This window comes from Chelmon rostratus, chromosome 2, assembly GCF_017976325.1.
Source record: "Chelmon rostratus isolate fCheRos1 chromosome 2, fCheRos1.pri, whole genome shotgun sequence".
NCBI classification, from domain to species: domain Eukaryota; kingdom Metazoa; phylum Chordata; class Actinopteri; order Chaetodontiformes; family Chaetodontidae; genus Chelmon; species Chelmon rostratus.
Genome location: NC_055659.1, coordinates 17833892 through 17856026, shown reverse-complemented (window position 1 = coordinate 17856026; position 22135 = coordinate 17833892). Strand labels below are relative to the sequence as shown.

The 22135-nt window shown below is 42.2% G+C and overlaps 3 protein-coding genes across 3 annotated transcripts; 2 read left to right on the top strand and 1 right to left on the bottom strand.

Annotated features, from left to right (window-relative positions):
* Positions 1–3629, bottom strand: tsfm (Ts translation elongation factor, mitochondrial). Its single transcript, XM_041959433.1, has 6 exons — positions 3507–3629; positions 3029–3181; positions 2785–2913; positions 2545–2661; positions 1745–1826; positions 1–826 (listed from the first exon to the last, which is right to left on the bottom strand). Exons 1-6 carry the CDS (start codon positions 3552–3554, stop codon positions 432–434), a joined length of 924 nt encoding a protein of 307 aa, XP_041815367.1. The 5' UTR covers positions 3555–3629; the 3' UTR covers positions 1–431.
* A 2317-nt stretch (positions 3630–5946) lies between these two features.
* On the top strand, positions 5947–10161 carry endou (endonuclease, polyU-specific). The gene is made up of 9 exons (XM_041945842.1): positions 5947–6004; positions 6639–6761; positions 6955–7074; positions 8567–8732; positions 8815–9020; positions 9423–9536; positions 9625–9731; positions 9818–9960; positions 10044–10161. Exons 1-9 carry the CDS (start codon positions 5947–5949, stop codon positions 10159–10161), a joined length of 1155 nt encoding a protein of 384 aa, XP_041801776.1.
* Positions 10162–17063: 6902 nt separating this feature from the next.
* LOC121623635 (neurogenic differentiation factor 4-like) lies at positions 17064–18062 on the top strand. Its single transcript, XM_041960991.1, has one exon. The coding sequence runs from the start codon at positions 17064–17066 to the stop codon at positions 18060–18062; it is 999 nt and encodes a 332-aa protein (XP_041816925.1).
* The last annotated feature ends 4073 nt before the right edge of the window (positions 18063–22135 follow it).

The following is a 22135-nucleotide window of genomic DNA, read 5'->3' as shown; positions in this document are numbered from 1 at the left end:
ACAAAGATAATAAGAAAGATAATAAAATAAAGATAATAGAATAAAATAAACTAACATGCAGTAAAAATACGCCGATATGTAAATACAAGTATGGAAAGGACAACATGAACTAAGTGGAAAATTGCGACAGTAGGTTTGACACATTCCAGTGAGTAATCAGATTGAGAGGATGTTCATGTGGATTTTATCATTCAAAATACTGTGTAGCATATACAAATGAATATGAAGACTTTTAGAAAGAAAACATTTTATTGTTGGATTGGTAATTTCATCTTGCAGCAGTGCTGGTAGGCCAACATATTCTGGTTTCAAAATAATAATGACACAGAGTGAGTGAATATTTAAGAATCAATGGGTAGTTGCATTTCATATTCATACAAATTAAAGACACATGACCTTTCAATCCTTTCAATGGACTGATTTCTGTTCCTTCATTTTGTTTCTTCACTGACTGTCTCACCACACTGAAATCGGACAAAGTCCAGCACTCGAGCCTGCTGACCCATGAGGAACTGAGCCACAGTCCTGCTGGGGTCTCCCAGGAAGGTCTGAGGCAGCAGACGTGTCTCACTTTCACCGCAGGGCAGGTCATCCATGTTGCCCAGAGACACAGGGGACTCTCCCACTACATGTTGCCCCAGCTTGCGTCCTAGAACTTCCTGCTCTCCCTCCTTTCCACCCTGAAATACGACCAGGGCACCATACCGACCCATGGCCACCTCAGTCTGGCCACTCACACCGCCATGTACGTATGAGCCAATGTGCCACTCAGCAGGGACGCCCACAGTCACTGCCCGCTTCACTGACATGTTCTCACCCAGGCGACCTGTGAAGAAAGAAACTGGTTTCAGCAAACATGCGTCCTTTCATAGATGGTAAAGAATTCACTGCAGGTCTGAATGCTTCCTTTAAACCCTCTTGTTTCAGGTATAAGGTCACCTATTTACAGTTCTTTCTGGGTCCAAATATAATAAAATATTTTGTTTTTCTTTCTTTTTTGCTGTCACAGGACACCAATTAGTACAATTCTAATGCTCTCTCTTTTGATATTCACAGATAGCTGCCTATTTAAACATCTTGTTTGTGCCCATTGATGAGTAAATCCTAATATTTACTCTCTTAACTCTGTTTTTGGTCTCCACCACATCTTGAGGGAAATGAGAAAAATCTCTTTAGTTGCCAAATGCTCCATTTTGTTCATCAGCTAGTTGCTAACTGTATTTGTCTGCTGTCTGGTGCTGTGCAGGGAGTGAACAGTGGGTTTTTAGAGCTTTTTCGCTGAAAACAGCTGCCTATTGTATCCAAACACGATGCTATGAGAGCAATGAAAGTGAACCAAAACAGGGAAGTTGCAGCCAGTCAGCAAAACAATGAGCTGAAAGTCGCTATAAAGCTTTGTAAAGCCAAGGAGAGCTGCAGATTCAGGCAATAAATCTCTGGAGGTTCATCACTACAAGTAATGCCTCTAGAATTGTCACATTGTTATTTGATGCACTAACATTATAAAAATATTGATTATAGCCACTTTAATGTTAAGACTTGTGCTGCTTAATTGAATGCATGCCCAGTTGTCCACAATCATACAGAATATTTAGCAATGAACAATAATCTTCAGATGTCTACAGTCAGATCAGCAGGTTGTCTCAAAATACTGTTAGGAGCACAGGAGAGACGTGTATGTGAAACCAACACAGAGATAAATGGAGCCGTGTCACTTCAGGAAAAAATAAACATTGTCACCAACCTATTGTGAGAGCCACCTGATCAGCAAGCGAAGCTCCTTCAGCCACACTCAGTTTGCTTAACTCATCACCTGTCAGGGCACTCTGAAAACAAGCGTAGTGTGTTAGCAGAATCAACATGGGGTCTGATTTCTCACTTGAAAACTTGAACACCAGTCAAAATACTAAGTGTCTCAGGAACCACGTAAAATGCACCATGCTGTCATCCAATGACACATCAACATGGTGTCATTACCGGAAAACGATCTACAGCTCTACATATAATATTTTAAGAATCCTCCACAGAATCACACACTTGTCATTGTCAGATTAGCATGACCTGCATCAGCTCCATCCTTCTGCTACACATATTGTTAATGTGGAACACTACTCTAACCCCCAATGTAGCATTTATAAGTAGTATATCAACATGGAACAAATTGGTCATAACACACCAATATGAAGCTGTAAGCAGATATAAGGACGTTTTGTAAGTGTTTATAAAATATACAGTATTTGCCAACAATTATAATTTCTCCTGTGAAGACATATTTTCTAGGAAGGCTTTCAAAATTCAAGACAGGAAAGGACTGGGAACCACTGGCATCGATTATTATTCCCACACTGCCTGAAGGATATTTCACAAAGGAGAGATAAAAGCCAGATGATAATTTATAAGTGTCTCTTCATTAAGAGTGAATGTGTAGTTGTGTCTTTCAAATAATAAATAAATAAATATAAATATTTAGAAAATGATATCATTTTTTTTCCATCTTCCAGCTCCACAGTGTACAGAGACTTTGCCCTCAGTGTGTGGCTTTACCTTCGCATATCCTTCCAGCCTTTTATTCAGATGGTGAGCCAAGGTGGCAAACGCCACATCCTTAACCAGCTGCTGGAACTTCTCATTGCGGGCAACAAAATCTGTCTCACAGTTAACCTGCATCAAACAGACAAGAGCAGAGACGACAGGCGTTATTGAATGCCATCATGTCCAACCCACTGGGAAGGGGTCAAGTGAAATAATGATGCTGGTAATTAACCCCAGTGTTACTGGCCCTACCTCCACCATGACTGCAGCTTTATCTCTTATGAACAGACCAATAAGACCCTCTTTAGCTCTGCGACCCTCCAGCTTGTTTGCTTTGTTCCAGCCCTCCTTCTGGGCCTGCTCATGTAGCCAGGTCTCTGCCTGAAAGTGAAATGACATCGATAACACAGTCACACAGCTAGCAGTAACCAAAGCTATAGATATATTGTTGTTCCACTTCCTGCTTTATGAGCACAGATGGGGACTGAGAGTTTACCTGTGCCATGTCATTATCAAACTTCTCCAGGGCTTTCTTGCAGTTAATGAAAGTGTAGCCAGTGCTTTTCCGCAGCTTCATCAGGAGGGCTTTGTCAGCTGCCAGAAGGTGACAACCTGTGTGTAACGACTGTGCATGCTGGCATATGCTGACCTGAGGATGGCAGATGGGAGAACATGCATAAGATAACATACAGACCTGTGCTTACTCTGTCTTTAGCACAGAGTCAAACGGGTCAAAACTTTGTCACAGCAAATGCCTTTTTTAAGTCAAATGTGCTATGTAGATAGCCAGCATCATAATACCAATTTAACGTGAAATAAGAGTGAATTAGCAAGGTAACTTATAGAAACTGGCCCAGTAACGTTGGCTTGTACATCAGACAGTAAGGAAGCTAACTAACAAACCAACTCGTCACTCATAAAGTTTCAGCTAAAATGTTCAAAACACGACAGAGTGTAAATTTTAATGTACTCACCTTTGCAACGTCTCTTGTAATTGCTCTAAATAAAAATGTTAAAGACATCTTCACAGCCTACTGAAGTGAGCTGACTTATGAAAGCTCAGAATGTCATTGAAGTCCACGCTGGGTAAGGAAGCCGCGCAGGGCCAAAATAGTCCACATAGGGTTAGTAATTGCTGCTCAGCGCCCTCTATAGGTTGGGAGTGTATCTGCAGTTTCAAAGGCATATCCGGGCATGTGCCTTCACCTCGAGGATTAAAGCAGTTTACACGGTACATGTTGATATTGTGTCAATAGTAGTAGTAGAATAGTAGAATAGATAATTCGTGAAATAAATCAGCAAAAGTCTAAAATAAGACTTACGACCATGTATTGCATTTAGTACAGATTTGATGCACTTGTGTTTTACTTATTGTTCCTTTTATATTTTTGCAAAAATTAACGTATTGTTCATTCTTTTTTGTTGTTGTTGTTGGTCTTTTGTCCTTGTTGATCAGTATCTCATTTTTTCCTCTGCACATACACTGAGTGCAATGTTTAAACTGGAGTCAAATTCCTTGTATGTGCCAATACAGCCGATTCTGATTCTGATTTACTAATTGAGTATTTTCAACTCATGCAACTTTCTACTTCTGTGCTACATTTAGGGAAATATTGTACTTCTCACTCCACTACATTTATGTGACAGTTTTAGTTACTTGATATGTTAACTACCACAAGTTCCATTGTAACATACAAAACATATGAAAATGTCCAAGTACAGCTGATGATATTAGCTGATTAACTGAAAATCAATCAATCAGAAAATTAATTGGCAACTATTTTGATTATCATTTCTCATGCAAAAACATTCCATGGTTGAAGCTTGCTCAATGTCTCATGAGTATTTTCTGCATGAATCCATAATGAAAATAATTAGTAGTTGCAGTCTTACACAAGACAGGTAACTACAACAGCAAAATCCTACTTTTACATTAAATCATGATGAATAAGAATCTAATGGCGAATATTTAATAGTATAAGTTACAGGGGTCGTCTTCTCAACTGATGCTTCTAATTATTAATACTTATTTTTCCTGATTATACCTAGATACTTTTACTTATGTAACTTTTTCAATGAAGGATTTTGACTTGTAATGGAGTATTTTTACAGTATTAGTAATTATACTTAAGTGAAGGATCTGAATGCTTCCTCTATCCCTGACTATAAGAATACATCTTCCTGTATCTGTTACTATTGCTCAAATCAGAATGCATGGAGAGTTCTGCTAGCACAAATGTTTTTTGACAGTTAAGTCATTACTGGTGTCACAAAATCTTTTGCAAAATAATTTGCAAATTAACTTTGTCTGATAACTGTATTATCACAGGTACAGCTGAAAAAATATCAACAATATATGAATGTTGTCCCACTTTCTCCATCTTTTCTAACTCACTAGTGGAACCTAACATGTAAACTGTTCTGGGGCAAGAAAATGCTACAATGTCATTCATGGTTATAGGGGACAATAGTGATTTAAACTGCACTGACAGAGAGGCAGAAGTTCCCAAGAGAAACTGCAAAGCCACTGTTCTTATTCTTCTTCTATTTTTTTTATTCTCCTCCACATTAATACACTTGGCAGAAAATAAATTGCCAAGTGTTTTAACATTGTCTGTTTAAAGAGCCTCAAAATATGAGTACATTTTATGGTACACTCTATGCGTAACTCAAAGGATATATCTGCGTCTTTGTTCTGTGGTATTTGCAGTGGGAGCATGTGACTTGAACATGAACAGAGACTCTGAGGCCGTCAAGCTGTTCTGAGTACTCTGAGCTATCTTAGATAAACCCTGTGAAATACAGCATCTGGTCACTCTGGCAGGAGAAATAAGAAAAGATCATTGTGCAAATGTGTTTCAATTCATTTTAAGTTGTACTGCATAATATAGGCTTAAAATGCAACAGGCTTAAAGAGACATTTAGTTTCACCGTTTTTTTTAGAAGAAATTATATTAATTGTAATGCAAAGAGTAAAACTTCTGAGATGGCAGTTATTATCACAGCTCGCCTCTTGATATAGTCTCATTCTGATACATTAAAGCACCGCGGCTCTGCTCAGCAGGTGTGCAATTTCACAGAAAAGAGATAGAGAAAAAGTTCATTCACACAGTTTTGATTATGATGACTTAAGTCTCCACTTTGTTATTTGTCCCGCTCTACAACATGCCAGTCCTTATTCTTTCCCAAATGTGCATTACCATTGTGAACAAAAGCCTGCAATTGAGAAGATAAAATGTCACATCTGACAGCACATTTTACCCAAGAGACTTGATCACGAGGGAGTACCTGCCGGTCTGCATGGGATGGGTTAATGTGAGCGTCTCGTTTGGGTTGGTCAGCCGAAACTCGCTATAAAAGGCAGACCATGGTTACTGTTGCTTCACCTTGTTTACAGGTTGCAGCTGAGCGAAGATGAAGGTCATCGCTGCTCTCGCTCTTTGGGTGGCCCTGTTCCACCAGGGATACAGCAGTAAGAGATTTTTTCTTCTTTATTATCACCACAGTCAACAGGTGTATGTACAATACCATTCAAAATTTTGAGATCACCTGTCACAGAGGCTTGACAGGTGGCTGAGAGGACGACTCTTTTGAATGGTCATCGACGCTTTCAGATTGTAGAAAGTCTGCTTTACATTTAGATGTTATTATCTATGAAGGGTTTGTACATGGAGAACAAAGCACTGTACAATGGTTCGACCAGACTGACAGCTGAAAGGGGAGAAAGAGACAAAGATGCCTCTGAGCAACAGTTAATTAAGAATATAAAAAAATCACCATTGTTGTAAAAGAAATCAGAAGCTTAACATCAAAATCTGTGCAGGTTTAGGTTTCAGTGTCAAGTGCACAATAATGCCTATAAGAAGTTGGAATTAACAGGTGTGTTGTATAATAATTAGAGCCCAGCTGCACTGCTGTGGTCCAGTAATGATTGAGGGTCACTTAAAGTTTTGAGTTATGAATTACAGAGTTCTCATCCATGTTAAAATAGCTATTATTATTATTGAAGAAGAGAAGAAAAACATCAGTATAACAGGTGATCCCAGCATTTTGAGTGGGTGTGTATAACCAGTTATTCAGGATTTGTCTGTCCTGCTGATTCTCAGACACGCTGGACTCATGCCGGGGTCGGTGTGGTTATGGAACAGACAATAATTTCTCCTGTCAGTGTAACCCATCCTGTGAGCGCTACAACGACTGCTGCTCCGACTACACCGCAGCGTGTAAAGGTGAGTGACACAAGCAGTTTTATAACTTCTGCAAAAAAAAACCCCAACAAACTTTAATTTACCAATGTGTACCTTTTATTCTGCATCTTTAGGTTCATTCTGTCTTTTGCATGTTATTTGTATGAGCTATAACACTAGTTTATTATTGTTATTATCTTTCCTCTGATCCCAAGTGTGTTACTTTTCCTTCTAGCTGAAACATCTTGTTCAGGCAGATGTGGCGAGAAATACAACTCCCAGAACAAGTGCCACTGCAACTCCAAGTGCGCCCAGTACAACAACTGCTGCAGCGACTTCACAGACCTCTGTGACAGTAAGACCGAACACGTGCCACCTGCCACTGACTCACGTGCCACACAGGACATCACCACTGTTAGTCAGGTGGTTTCTGTTTGAACAGCTCCTCTACTCATGACTCCTGGTCACTTTCACATACTGGACACTAAATCTAAACACTCAGCAGTCAAAAACTGCACCCAACGGCACTGAAAAGGCTAAATTTCTCAATCAGATATTTTTGTCAGTGTGTCAGATTCTTACACTGCCCTTCTCACAGTTTCAGTCAACTAACTGGTCAAGGCTCGAAGAGGTCAAATTATGCAATATTTCACAAAAACTAGAGATTAAAGAAAAGTACTAAAATGAGTACAAACAGTGTGTCAAAGCTTCTTTTTCTTCCTTCCTTCCTCTCCCATTCCTCACCTCCCGACCCTCAGATTGATCTTGCAGTCCTTTGGAGACCCCAAGGTTGAGAACCACTGCACTAAACCGCTGAACTGTTTATAAAGTAGTTAAAATGAACTCCACCTCGACCAGCTACAACAGTATATTGCTACATACACTTTGATCCTTTAGAATTAATAATAATCATTAATGTAATTCATTACATATTAATGATGGTTCAATTTTCTGCTAAACTGAACCAAATTACATTTTGTTGATAATACTTTATTTTTACCTAAGTAGGATTTCAAATGCAGGACTTTTACTTTGAATGGAGTATTTTTATATTGTGGTATCAGTACTTATACTTAAATAAAAGACCTGAACACTGCTGGCTCGTGTGGCCATCCTCTTGGTGAAATCTTCTTTCTGTATGCCACCAGCAGGTGTCACTGTTGTGCTATACAACATATCCTTCAACAGCAATACAAAGGGACGGAATTTTAATACAAGTCGAAGTAGCAATACTGCAATGTAAATATACTCCATGACAAGAAAAAGTCCTGCTTTCAAAATCTTACTCGAGCAAAAATACAGAACTATCACCAACAAAATGAATTCAAAGCATGAAAGAGAGCTCAGGATGGAGACCAGCTCCTTTCACAGTGTTTTATATTAGTATTATTAATGTAAACAGCATTTTAATGTTGCAGCTGGTCGAGGTGGAGCCCAATCAAACTATTCTTTATACCGTAGTAATGTCTAATAATACATAAATATAAAAAAAACATGTTAAAAGTACTCTACAGCATGTTTATCTAATGATTATACAGTCTGTTTGTTACTTATGTAAAATCCTTATCTGAAAAGTAATTTACAGCTGTGAAATAAATGTAGTCCAGCAATGGTATTTTTCTTTTTGGTATTTGGTATTTTTTGAAATGTTGTGGTGTAGAAGTAGAACAACATAAAATGGAAGTAACTGAGTAAAGTACTTCAAATCTGTACTTAAGTACATGATAGCTTTCCAGCACTGGTACCGCCTATGCTACAGAAATGCATAAATCATTATTAAAAGTGAACACTGACACGATAAAGACATTATCATTATTATTATTGTGTGTGTTTGTGATGCTCTACAGGTAACGGAGGAGGTGGTGTGATCACTGATGCCGACATTAAGGCTGTCTCCGAGGTCCTTTATGCTCTGGATTCAAACAAGGCTTCAGCCTCAGAGTTGATCCTCGAGCCCCAGGCTCTGATTCCCGACTCCCAGACCAACTCTAAGTCAGACCTCTCCCCTCGACGGTGAGGAGACGATCACATCTTCTTGATCCGGATGTGTTGATGTCTTTTCTGAGCCACTTAGTGTTTGTTTTTGTGCTCCCAGCTTGTTCCAGTATGTGGACGAGGGCACTCTGTTCTCCAGACCCACCTACGCTGCTCTCCTGGCCTTGCTGGACAACTACCACAGGATGACCGGACAGACAGAGAACTTCACTCCTCAGCAGCTGGCTGAGCAAGACACCTTCCTCAGGGAGACCATGTCCAACACGGAGCTGGGCCGAGAGCTGTTCGCTTTCCTCTACACCAAGGGTAACCACGTCCACCGGATAGTCCACCCTGACAATCGTTCAGCTCTACACACACACAGGTCTGGTCATGCTGGCGCAGGGGATACCAAAGTCTGACACTGTGGGGCCCCCCAAGACAAAAACTGACTACAGTTCCCATAGTGCTTTAACAGACTATTGAAAGTGTGCTGAATTAGCTATTAGCAGATCCTGTTTGTAGAGTACCCCTGGATGTACAGACATCTAGGAACTGGATTACTTTGATACTGAAGAAAACTTAAAAATGTGATGATTGTCAGGACAGTTAGTGCAGTTTCGAGCAGGATACACATTTGTCTCATGTCTCCCCACCCTTCACCTCTCGCCTCACAGTCTGAAAACCTCTGCTCTCCTGTTTTAAGTCTGTGTTATTCTGCTTTTTAAGGCATCTATGCATCAGAGGCAGAGTTCATCCGGGACCTGAAGATGATGTGGTTTGGTCTGTACTCTCGCTACAACAAGAAGATGGACTCCAGCGGCTTTGAGCACATCTTTGCAGGTGTGGACAGAGCAGACTTCTTTTAAACACCACAGAGATCGCAAATAGTTTTTTCTTTGTGATTACTAAGAAACACGTTCTGTAATAGGAGAGATCAAGGGAGGGAAGGTGTCTGGTTTCCACAACTGGATCCAGTTTTATCTCCTGGAGAAAAAAGGGCAGCTGAACTACTACAGCCACAGCTTCAATGGGCCTGTGAGCATCCTCATACAGACCTCAATATATTGATTAACACTGTGACAGGTGTAGCACTGACTTTATTTTCTCTGTGTCTGTCTCAGTGGATGGCCTACCCTGATGTCATGGGGATGCAGTTCATGTGGGAGGGATACTTCAAGCAGGTCGGTTCTGCAATCATTGGCTGTAGCCCTGAATTTGACTTGGCCATGTACAGCCTCTGCTACATCACTCGCCCCGGAAAACAGTGAGTATATCTACACGTCCTGCCATGTCTTCTTCCATGTGTCTCTTTTCTGATGTAGATCTTTGCTTGTCCCTCCTCCGCAGGTGTCGTCTGAGCCTGGGAGGGAAGGAGCTCATCATCCAAACTTACACCTGGGAAAATTCTTTCTACAGTAATGGGAAGAAGTTCATCGCCTCTGCCTTTCCTGCAACCCCGAACTAAAGCTGCCACCTGCTAAACAACAAGCAGCTCACAGAGGAGTCTGCTCATTCAGTCTAAAAGTTAAGAGTTACCGTATGAGGTGATACTGCAAATGTCACTGCCATGTTTCAATAAAGGAGTCAGGAATAATGTGAAAAAAGATTATAGCTTCTTTTCAGAAGTGCCCCGCTCTGATGCACACATGTCCACTCATAAGTAAAACAGTAAAGCAGACTGTGGACTAATCTGCAACGTAACCTCTGCGAGCAGTCTTACAGAGCCGGAGAATGTGGTGCTCTCCCAGGGGCACGATCAAACTGTGCCTAATGGGGCAAAAAATGGGCGTTTATACACCCTGAACGGGCACAATACCAACACCAATCCTTCGGTAGTAAGAGCATGTGTGCATCTGAAACAATTGCTTATTGTCTCATAAAACAGCAAAACAAAAAAAACAAAATGCAGTCTTTTGCAGTATGAACTATAGAAACAAAAAGACATTAACAGATTCTGTTCTGCTTGACCTGCTTCAAACAGTAGCCACCAGCTAAACCTGTTCTTATCAGCTGTCCATAAAGCTGTGTGTGTAACTCCCCACTGTGGGGTTAAGTAAGTGTGTGTGTGTGTGTGTGTGTGTGTGTGTGTGAATGGGTGCATCCTTGTGTGTGTGTGTGTGTGTGTATGTCCAGCTGGGATGGGGGTTGATTTTACTCTTTCACTCATCTAGGGTGACTAACAGGATAAATTCTGGTCTGCCGACAGAACAGGGGGACACACTTGCAGCCCTGTTTGAAGAAAGTATTACAGGAGATGGATCTGCCACTGATCCCATTGTCCACCAGTCTCTGTGCATTCATGCAAAACAAGAGCACAAGACCAGTCAGTCTGCAGGAAAACTGCAGCCTTCAGCCATTCATTTGATTTGGGCCTCACATGCAGTCAAAGTATTGCAGAAACACGACAATGAAGCCGGCCCAGGGAAGAATTTGCTATTTTGTCAGACCATATTACATTTTCTGAGCTGGTGACTCCAGAAATTAGAAGAGTAAATCTTCTCTCTTTTCACGCTGCCCTCCTTTTAAAGCCGCAGTGGAATCAAATTAAATCACAGTGGGGCAAATAAAAGAAAAAAGATTCAATTGTTTCTTTTGTCACTCACACAACTTCATAATCGAATTATAGCTGGCCACCCGCCAGCGTGTCCTCGCATCTCCCCCAAATGGGCTCCTCCTGGCAGATCTCGTGAGCCACCTGACTTTTGTTTTGTAATTATATTATCCCGCTCTCCCTTTAGCGTGTTGTGGCTAATGGCTGCGCGGGCTAGCCCAGCTGCACATGCAGAAACAAAGCTGCTTATGGGGCCAGACAATGGACCCGTGGAAAAGGGACGCCTGAAGGCGGTCAGCCAATGAGCACGCACAACAGGGGGCCAACAGAGGGTTTAGGGAAGGGTTAAGGGGGTTTAGGGGTTCAGGCAGTGGGGGGTGTCTATTTTACCCTGTAGTGGGGTCCATCAATGAGATGGTTAGCAGGAGGACACATGGTCAACATCACCCCTGTCTCCCCAGGGTCGGTGCTGGGCTGGAGGGTGGTTCAAGTTTGGCTTAGATGCCGACCATTTCTAAAGTTGATGGCGGACCATGAAATACAGAGCAACGTTCATTCTCTGGAGTTTTTGTGAGCTTTCCAGACAATCTGATGATTGTCAGTGCTGTTTCCAATAGTAGAAATTTTGAAGTGGGCTCAGACATATGGACACTGACAGATCTTGGTCTGTTGAAGTCACCTTCAGTGACCTGCTGGAAATTGTAGGAAGAAAAAAGATTTTGATCGCTGCACATGCAATCTCCCACTTCGCTAAAAATGAACACACAAACACACACTAACATGCACACACTCTTCGTACTGTGGTGCTGGCATCCTCTCTGAGGACTTCCAGTATGACAGATGGACAAAACCCACTTTCCCCCACTGTCACAAACACAAACTCTGGGGATTCAGAGGAAGGTCATGTTTGTGTGTGTACTGGAGTGAAGTTTTATCTGAGCTTCATATTTTCATTATAATAAACCTAAATTCCTATCTGACAAGCGTAGCTAGAAAAGGTGAGGGAGGCAGAGTCCTCTGAGCAATGCGAACATGCTGAGTGAGCTGAGCAGCCAGTGGAGGGTAGATGAGCATCTGAGCCACAGACCGTCAGAATAAGAGATATATTTAAGAGAAGACCATCTGTAGTGGGACTTCATCATGTGCGGTCAGCACTGAGGGACCAGGGGACATTATGGCATACATACAGCAATACACTTGAGCACCACTTGTGGAGCATGAAGACTGGATGATATATAGTAAGTGGGTCAAACTGAAAATAAAAATGATAAAGAAGGGAAAAAAGGGCAGTTTGGTCATGACGTATTTAACAAGTCTGGACTCAATTCATACCCCAAAACAGGATGACACACAAGTTCTGATTTGTTTTAGTAGCATAAACAGTGCTATGAGTGTATGCAATGGGGACACAAGGCCTGGGCTATCATATTCCCCTGTTAGCTCCACTCTGGGGACGGCCCGGCTCTGCTATTCCCATTTCAGGCTGCAGGTGTGGAATAGGAGAAGCAGAGACCCAGGGGGGAGGAGCAGTGGGGAAGTTGGTCGACCGGGGGATGAAGGGGGAATGAGAAGGACATAGTTTGGGCGTGCAGATTACCTCGTAGCCCTTCTCGAGCCTCCCTGTTAGAGCGCGTGCTGCTCTGTTTCTGCATCATGCATATTCTCTCTGTTCCCAGATCAGTGATGATTACCGTCAGCAAGACTTCCTGCTGTTGCACACCTTTTTTTCACAGAACATGAGTGTGGTTCAGGGACAGATTATGACAGATTATATATGGTAAACTCACCTGGAATAAACAAAATGGGTTCATTTTAATAATCTGACCTAACATGTTTCAACAATGATTGTGTGCATTGCAGTCTTTCATAATTTACTATTTATCTTAAAAATTTGAATTAGTGTGTGAACATGCCGAATCTACAACTTGAATTAAGTTCATTATTTTATCTTTTTTTGTTCTATTTGATCTTTTTACAGGTAACATGAGAATGAAATGGGATTATTTTACTAAAAAGAAGAAATTAGTCCTGTTCAGACATTTTCCTAACATACACAGCATGTCCCTGTTAGTTACTTCTCACTCTGAAATGATAGCAATGATGTAGTGTTGGGTCATGCTCACAGTCTTATCTTTGTTAAACAGCTATGAAAACATATGAATATTTTGCACATTTTAAAATCATTAAGTGGGTGTTTAGGCAGCTAAAGCTCTGCACATTTTTTCCTTTCATGGTCAGTGCAAAGCCTCAGATAAAAGATGTGCATGTAATTTTTGTGTTTTTGTTGCAGCAAATTGATGAACGAGGACAAGTTTTAAGTTTGATTCGACGATCATGTTATCTGAAAAGCCTTTAAAACCTTTGACAAGCCAACTTCTACTGCATGTTAAATACAAACATGATTATACCACCATTTAAAAAAATCACCTCACATGTGCTGGATACTAAAAGGAAATCAGAAAACATTTGCAACTGATCATTATATCCAGCAAAGGAATCTTTGCTTCATGGTGATACAGCTATCAGCCTATTGAAACATACCAGTGGTGAAATGTAGAAAAATACATTTACTCAAGTATTGTGCAATTCTGAGGTACTTCTTCTTTCAGGGGAACTCCACTGTTTTACTCATCAAAGTCTGTTTACTGGTCTTGGGGACTACTACTGCTTATTTGAAAAAAAAAAAGTTGTATAAAGTCTTTTGTGGCTCCTGAGGGAGCCATAGGAAATCTGATGCATTCACTCAAGTGATGTCACAGATAATGAAAAAAATCTGTAGGTGTGGAGTCAGAGCAAAGGGACTTTACCAGCAGTATCTCAAAAAATAACTGTATTCTAAAAGTTTTCTGTGGAACCAAAAACGGTTCTGTTATGGCATCACCCTGAAGAACAACTTAGTTAGTTTGCAGATTTAGTTTGACATGCAATGCTTAGTTTAAGTATACAAAATATGATGAAACAGAATATAAAACCGTAAAAATGGGCTCCACCTCGATCAGCAGCCAGCTTCTTATAAATGCTGCTTAATGCATCAATAATATCAATAATCAATAATAATAATCTCTGGCAGCATGAAAGTGTGTATCAGCACTTTTGATATTTTAGTACATTTTGCTTGATACTGCTTTTTCTGCAGTAAATTTTTGAATGCAGAACTTCTGCAATGGCGTACTTTTGACATTGTGCTATTTCAAATTTGTCTTAATGAAAGGATGTGATTATCAGTACTGACAGGCAAGTCCTGCTACAACATTCAGCATGGATTGTGGTGCTTTAAACAGCTTAATCCGGGAGGCATGGACCTACACACTGGAGAGAAAAGGGGCCATCAAATGAGCCCCAAAGATGCTGCTGATGCTGTAACCGCACACCTCGTGTGACCAAACTCACCCCGTCTGGTCAGAGCAGCCTCCTGGGTGAAATGAACTTGTTCAACGGCCTGTCTGCGCAGCGCTGAGGGATGGATGGCTGGAAGAGGGGATGGAGCAAACACCTGCTCACACGCAACTTCAAGCTGTCACATACAGTTAGGCTCAGCCGACTGAGCGCGTCTCTCCTCCGCTCAATGCAAACACGATGCGGATTTGGCGGCCGCCCTAGCGAAGCAACAAAGGCCAGTGGGCCTCTCCTGTTTGTCTGGAGTGTTTCAGTGAGCTTATGCACATCTCCCTCACACACACACACACACACACACACACACACACACACACACACACACACACACACACACACACAGAGAGAGAGAGAGAGAGAGAGAGAGAGAGAGAGGCAACGAGTGGACCTCCAGGGGCTCGAGCCACGGGCCGGCCACGCGCGAGAGCTCGTCAACAGAAATGGGATGGGAGGAGGAGGAGGAGGAGCTTTAACGTGGTGGTTAAAACGCAGAGTCCCCGCAGAGCGACCCACGCTGAGAGTCTGTGGGACAGCTCTGCGCAGGGACACCGCACGGACATCCAGCACTGACGCACCGAGAGACCAGCACCGTGATCCGCGGAGAAACTTCTCATCTGCCAAACTTCCCGAGGAGGTCCCGGGACTCAGCAGCACGGGTATGTTTCAGAGAGGTTTGGACAAGTCATTGATGTGACCTGGAGGAGTATGCAGGACTGATTCGTATGCTCATTCTAATCCAGATCAGTCGCCATTTACTTTTCACTTTTTGATAAATGTGGGGAACTTGTATTTTGGCGCAGCCTGCAGCTTTGGTGTCCAGCTAAGACCCCCAAGTGAACAGGCAACGAATCTATCCAATGAAAAACATGCAAAGGTCTTATTTTTATACGCTTCGGTCGACATTTAGCAAAAAGCCGCTAGAGCGTGCAATTTGTGGCCAGATATTAATATTTATGATGATTTATTATGATTTCAATTCAATCTGAGTTGTTTGTCCCTGATCTGGGGATGTCGATCTTTCATTTAATCCCATGGTCATGGTCGCCTCATCCACGGAGCAAATCCTGCGATGCCCCAGATTGAAGTCCTGTCGGTGACTTTCGCCGCGGCTTTACCAGTTCACAAGTTGACCGGGATTACCCCGAGCCGGGGGGGGGGGGGGAAGGGAACAAGAAGAAATAATGCAAATATGAAAATTCAACTTGTCATCACTCGCCATACAGTCACCGTCTGGGTTCTGGCTTCCCTGCGCGTGCTCGTTTCAGTCACACCTGTGGCTGAGGAGCGCGCGGCAGGAGGGAACTGTCCGGTGCTGAAACGGACGGGCAGGTGCGACGACAGCTGACTGTCCGGGGTTAGAAAGTGGTTATTAGCATTACTGGTGGATGAAAAGCTGTTCTCATTGGCTCCAGGTTACATTTAGATGATTTAGAAACACCAAGGCCATGAGTCCCCCTGATGAAACTCTTAACCTCCTGTTAAAAATACTGATCAGACATCATAAAGAAGGACTCCAAATTGTCTTATGAGTTTCCATTTTTCACTTGGTGCAAACCTGACATTGTGATAGTTTGCTTCGCATCATTACATACTGGCTGAGGCAGTCACATACAGACTCACTGAAGCTGTCAGGTGTGGAAAAGGCATCCAGATCCTTTCTTTATGTAAAAGTAGCACAACCAGAATGTCAAATATTTACTGAAGGAAAAGCACAGAAGCTTTAGCAGCAACCTACAGTATCTAAAGTTAAAGTACTCATTATGCAGAATAGCCCCTTTTTAGAGTGTCACATTATTATATTGGATTATTATTACTGATGCCTTGACATGGATGCAGCAGTTTACTGTTATTTTGCTGTCGCTGTATGCAAAATCTAAACATGCACAGTAAGGTGTAGTGAAGCAAAAAGCACAATATTTTCCTCTGATAGGTAGCATAGTAGGATAAAATAGTAATACTTAGGTAGAAATACTTCTAAATTGTGCTTGACTGCAGTACTTTAGTAATCACTTTTCATTACTCAACTTTAAATGGAAAACCTGCATAATACTGATGGTCGATGGCAAGAAGCTGCCAATAATTTAGTATGAAGAATAATAATTAAAGGCAATAAAGAATGTGTCCCTTACCAAGACTGGAGAGTGGGGACTCCCACTACACTGTGAAACCAAGTTGAGCTCTAGTGAGATATATGATATCATTCATCATATCCCCAGCAATTACAAAATGCTTAGATGACATAAGACAGTAAAGACAGAATAGCAACATGGAGCCTTTTCTCTTTTAAAAGAAGCACCGATTGCACATCCTGTCCATGTTTTTTTCTGAAATGTATTACTGTATGACTACAGATATAAGGACTGTAGACCTGCCTGCACACAGCCAGTGTTTGACAAAGACGTTTTCTTCTTTTCCACAGTACTATGATGATTAAGCCATATGTGAGACAAGGCGAGAGAGAGGAGGTCGTCAGCCCTCTCCAGTGGATGGATGGAGACGTGAGCTCACCTGATGGAGATGCGTCAGTGCCATCGCACCGCTACAGAGCAGGTGGAGTGAACCAGCAGGCCCGGGAGATGGGGAGTGAGGATGCAGAGGAGGACGAGGAGGATGAGGAAGAGGGGCAGGAGGACGAAAATGAGTCCAAACGTCGAGGGCCCAAGAAAAAGCGGATGACCAAGGCCCGGCAGGAGCGATTCCGTGCGAGGCGAGTGAAGGCCAACGCGAGGGAGCGCTCACGCATGCACGGCCTAAACGACGCACTGGAGAACCTGCGCAGCATCATGCCCTGTCACTCCAAAACACAGAAACTCTCCAAGATCGAGACATTGCGGCTGGCCCGCAACTACATCTGCGCTCTGTCTGAGGCCCTGGAGGGGGGCCTCTCCACAGAGAGCAGGGCTTTCATGGAGACGCTGTGTAAGGGGCTCTCACAGCCCACCACCAACCTGGTGGCCGGCTGCTTGCAGCTGGGACCAGCTTCTGCTGGTGGGGTGAGGCCTGAGGACAGACACAGAGTTCGGGCAGCACCCACCCCCATCGGTGGCATGGTGAGCTACTCCTCTCCAGGCCTGCCAAGTCCACCGTATGGCACTTTTGACTCTGCTCACCTGCTTCACCTGAGGGCCATGAAAGGGGGAGTGTATGAGAACCACTCGCCAAATGAGTATAATGCTGGCGGTGTGGGGACGCCTCCGTACGACGGCCCCCCGACACCACCTCTGAGCATCAGCAGCAACCTGGTGCCCAAACAGGAGCCTTCACCCCACTACCCACCTCCACACCACTACTCCCCCTCCCCTGTGGACCAGGGCCTGTATCAGACTCAGACCGGTTATGACATACACTTAGAGGGGCCGTATGACTCCTACCATCCACCGCACATGCCCCCCCGACAGATAGCCTCGGTCTACAGAGACTAAGATGACTCAGGAGGGTCGATTCTGCGTCAGCCACCGATACAACTGGGCTGATCGTCTTTACTCCTTCATGAACTGTCTGATGTCTCTTGGACTTTAAGACTGAAGGATGAGTCTTTCTCAGTAGACCGTCAGCTAGTAGAGGAACTGTAGAATAAAAGTGGTTTGTTTACATGTGTGGTGCACTTAGACTAGCACTGCTGAACATTGTCAAAATTAGAAAATACTTGACTTAGACTGACACTTTTTCCAAGATTACCAAATGATTTCGCCACAGAAAACGTTGCTTTGGCCATTTTGACCAGATGTCCTGTTACTGTCGATATAAGCACTTCTAATTTAGCTTTGGTGACATCAGATATTCTACATAAATTTAAAGTATTTCTATTTATTCTCTAATTTAAAAGGTGTATATGGACTTTGTTCTGATGTGCAGGTGTGTGTCTGCTTTTACCTTTGTACATATTTGTGGTTAAGGCTTCTGTTTCTTTGCCCCTTAGACTGATAGTTTATCTCATATTTCTTTTGTGTCCACTTGTCTGTGTTGCTTATTCCAGTATTTCATGTTTTGCACTCAAGACATATTCAGAGGTAGATTTCCTAGCGCGATGTACGTAGCTGAGCTTTGGAAGGTGTCGTCTACAGGAGGAAGATGCTTTTAAAGCTGTATGAAAACAGAAGGGAAGCGATGGAGTGAGGGGTCAAGGTGAAGAAGCAAAAATGTCATTCTCAGGTTAACATTGTTTTGCTCATTTCCAAACACATTTTGCGTTGGATACCTTGTAATATTCCCATTTCTTTTTCATTTTTTGTTTCTTTCTGAAAATTTGATGTTATTAAAATCTAAAGAAATCAATCAGTTTTTGGATTCTGTTTGCTTTTTGTTGAGATAAGATAAGATAGACTTTATTAATCCCCACCTGGGGAAATTTAGGTATTACAGCAGCAGGTAATAGCAGTACAGACAACAAAATAAAAGCTGACTTTACTATACAAGGGACTATATAGAAGAAAAATATGTAGAAAAAAATAAATATATATATATTGCCACAAGAACTATGGAAAAATTGCCAAAAAAATATACTGTCAGCTATATATCTATCTATCTATCTATCTATCTATCTATCTAGATAGATAGACAGAAATTCTTCATCTTTTTGTCTCATACAACACGGTCGGCAGTGACGGATCCTGTTTACTTGCTACTTTGTTTCTCATTTTTCTCCGCAGATCTCGGTGGTTTAGCTGCACTAATCCTTTTGCCGTCAGTTAATGAAAGGGGTGGATGTGCAAGGCGGGATTGTAAGATAAAGATTTATGATTAACGTGGCTGCCCGGCCACGCAGACTCTTCCTCTTCACTGACACTGGGACGGCATAATCCCACCCTGACATTCGTTCAGGCCGCAACTTAAACTCACATATGTAATAAACGCACGCCTGTTCATGTAAACCTTTGACCTTTCGTATACACACATTCAGAAACACACACATTTAACGGCTAAGTAAAGATTTATAGGGTTGCAGATAGCTGACTTTCCTTTGCTTGATGGAGAGACAGAAATTAATCTTAAAAAATAATGGAGAAACATTAAATTACAACAAGACGGAGAGAAAAATTATAAGAAAAAGAGCAACTGACTGAGTAGAAAAATCAGCCTGGAAATGTTCTGTTAAATTGCAGATGACAATAACTAAAGTAACACAGATCTGATCTAATAGCAGCCACTTGTGTTGATTCATGGTCCAGGCTGGTCAGTGTGAGGGCCACCCACTGAGAGGTCAGTCAGAGGGGGTCACGAGGTCACTCTGGGTCATGGATCACTGGTGGGAATGGTCTGAGAGAATCAGTTGTATCATCTTATTGCTGGTCAACTTTTCTCCATGTGGTTTCCTGCACAATGTTCACTGAATCCTTCCACTTAGAACAGTGAATGTTTGGTAAGTATGATATTAGAGGTTATATTATGGATGAAATGCTCATAATCCTGATAAACATGCTGATGAACATCCCACGCTTTGACCTGCGCTGGGAGAAATATATCACTTTGTTTTCGCAAGGATTAGTATAAGCCTGTGTGTGTGTGTGTGTAGCGCATTTGCACTATTAACCAGGGACTAAGTTTGAAGCGGCAGGATGAATAACAAAAACAGGGCATCTCTGAGCTCTCTGAAGGCACAGACTGTCCTCAGACTGGACATCTGACACTGGATATGTGGGATAGCCCTTATTTCACCACATGATAGATGATAGACAGTTGATAGACCAATGTCTTATAGGGGACAAAAGATTTTCCATTTGAAAAGGGCACTTTAGCACCCAAGACAAACGAAGGGCTGCATTTGCCCTTACCCCCTTGACCCCCTTGACTGTGACTCTGATCTACATGAGCCTATGATGGCAGCAGAGGTGCTATATGTCTCATGAGCTTGTGTTGTCTTTGCCCAAGGACACTTCAGTAAAAGAGATTTTTAATCTCAGCGACACATTCCTTTAAAAGTTAAAGGAACATTTTGGTAATTTCTTATTTCACGGGTCTGTCATTTTCAAATAATTTTCTAGAAATCTCAGATGTGTCCTGGTGAGAAAAGTGTAATTTGTTACTATTTACGGGGAAAATAGATGCAGTGTTCAGTTCCTGCAATTCCACATAACTGATTGCAAGTGTAACAAGTCAGTGAGGATACAAAAATTTGAAGTTTGTCTACAGTCATGCATACAATTCAACATATATAGAGAATACATTTTCCAACTAAAAATGAATATTTGGTTGGATTTAAATACAGCAGCTCCAATGAGGAAATTCATAGTTTTACTGAGTGTTTTAAACATTTTTTTGTTTTCTGGGAAATGTTCTAGGAAATTTCATATTTTTGTCAGTACTAAATGTAGTCAGAGAGCCATAATGCCTGAACATTATCTGCAAGTCAGCTATAATATGTTATATAAAGTGCATGAGTTGGATTTAGTAGGTATACGTATGTATGTTAATGCATGTGCAGTGTGTCTTTGGAAGTACGCAGATCATGTGTGCATGGTCGTGTTATTTGGGATAAAACAGCATTAAGCAGCTGATCAGAGCTCAGTGTCTGAATGGTTGCATTAACTCGGTAATCCTGAGAGGAGAGGGGCAGCCGGGGCAGCAGCTCCTCATCTCCTCTGCCGCACAGCAGCATGCAGCTATTGTGCACTCAACAACAAAGCATGTGATGGTACAAAACACTCGCTCAGGCAGCGATGAAAGCATCTGAATTCAAACAAAGTTCAGCAAAAAGTAGCATCCTGTACTGTGCATGCCTGTGAGGAGAGCTTTGGCTCCCATGAGACGCATTTGTCAGCAGTGAATCTACAAACGAGGAGAGCAGCGTTGCACTGCCGCCAAGTGGTGAAAGTCTGTCACTGACATGAAACCATCAGTTGGTTGAGAGGAGAGCATTTGGCCGCTAGGTGTCACCATTAGACAACCTGCAGGAACTGTGAGGTCTGAGGCCAGCTGGAAACACTGTAGCTGTGACAGAGACATGAGTCTTCACTGCTGGGCTTGTCTGCAGCTGATGAGTGCCTGAGATTCAGTGATCTGTTAAACACAATCTCCTTTGTAGTGTGCAAATTGTATATTTGACAGTAATGTTGCACAAGGTAGAGACTGAGGAGAACAGAAATCATTTGGTAAGATCTCGTAAACACAGCATGCCGGCAGAATGAGTGAGGAGCGGGAATAGAATTAACCTATTTACATGTAAACTGGTTGGCGGAGTGTGTTTGGATCAGAATAATCAGGCTAATGAAGGTACCTGGGGAGTCGGCTCTATCAGATATCTGCATGCTGTCCTCTCTATCCAGCTCTCGATCGTATCAAACTCTGCAATTATTTACCGTGAAAGGACATGAAAAAGGATTAATCAAGGAAATCTGACTGATTAAATCTTCAAAGGCGGTATTGAAGAGCAAGGGCTAATAGGGAAGAGGGATGTGGTCGGTGCTTTTATCCTTGAGGTGGAAAAAACGAAGAACAAAAACAGACAGTGCTCTCCAGGACTGCTGGTACACTAGAGTGAAAAGGAGCCAAAAACACT

Bases quoted from the DNA above. Each gene is read 5' to 3' on its own strand.
- tsfm (XM_041959433.1), bottom strand. From the start codon at position 3,554: ATGTCTTTAACATTTTTATTTAGAGCAATTACAAGAGACGTTGCAAAG. The intron at 2,662-2,784 runs GTAGGGCCAGTA...TGTTTGATGCAG, and splicing joins AAGCTGCAGTCATGGTGGAG to GTTAACTGTGAGACAGATTT. The intron at 827-1,744 runs GTTGGTGACAAT...CTTTCTTCACAG, and splicing joins TCAGGTGGCTCTCACAATAG to GTCGCCTGGGTGAGAACATG.
- LOC121623635 (XM_041960991.1), top strand. From the start codon at position 17,064: ATGATGATTAAGCCATATGTGAGACAAGGCGAGAGAGAGGAGGTCGTC.
- endou (XM_041945842.1), top strand. From the start codon at position 5,947: ATGAAGGTCATCGCTGCTCTCGCTCTTTGGGTGGCCCTGTTCCACCAG. The intron at 8,733-8,814 runs GTGAGGAGACGA...TTGTGCTCCCAG, and splicing joins TCAGACCTCTCCCCTCGACG to CTTGTTCCAGTATGTGGACG. The intron at 9,537-9,624 runs GTGTGGACAGAG...GTTCTGTAATAG, and splicing joins CTTTGAGCACATCTTTGCAG to GAGAGATCAAGGGAGGGAAG.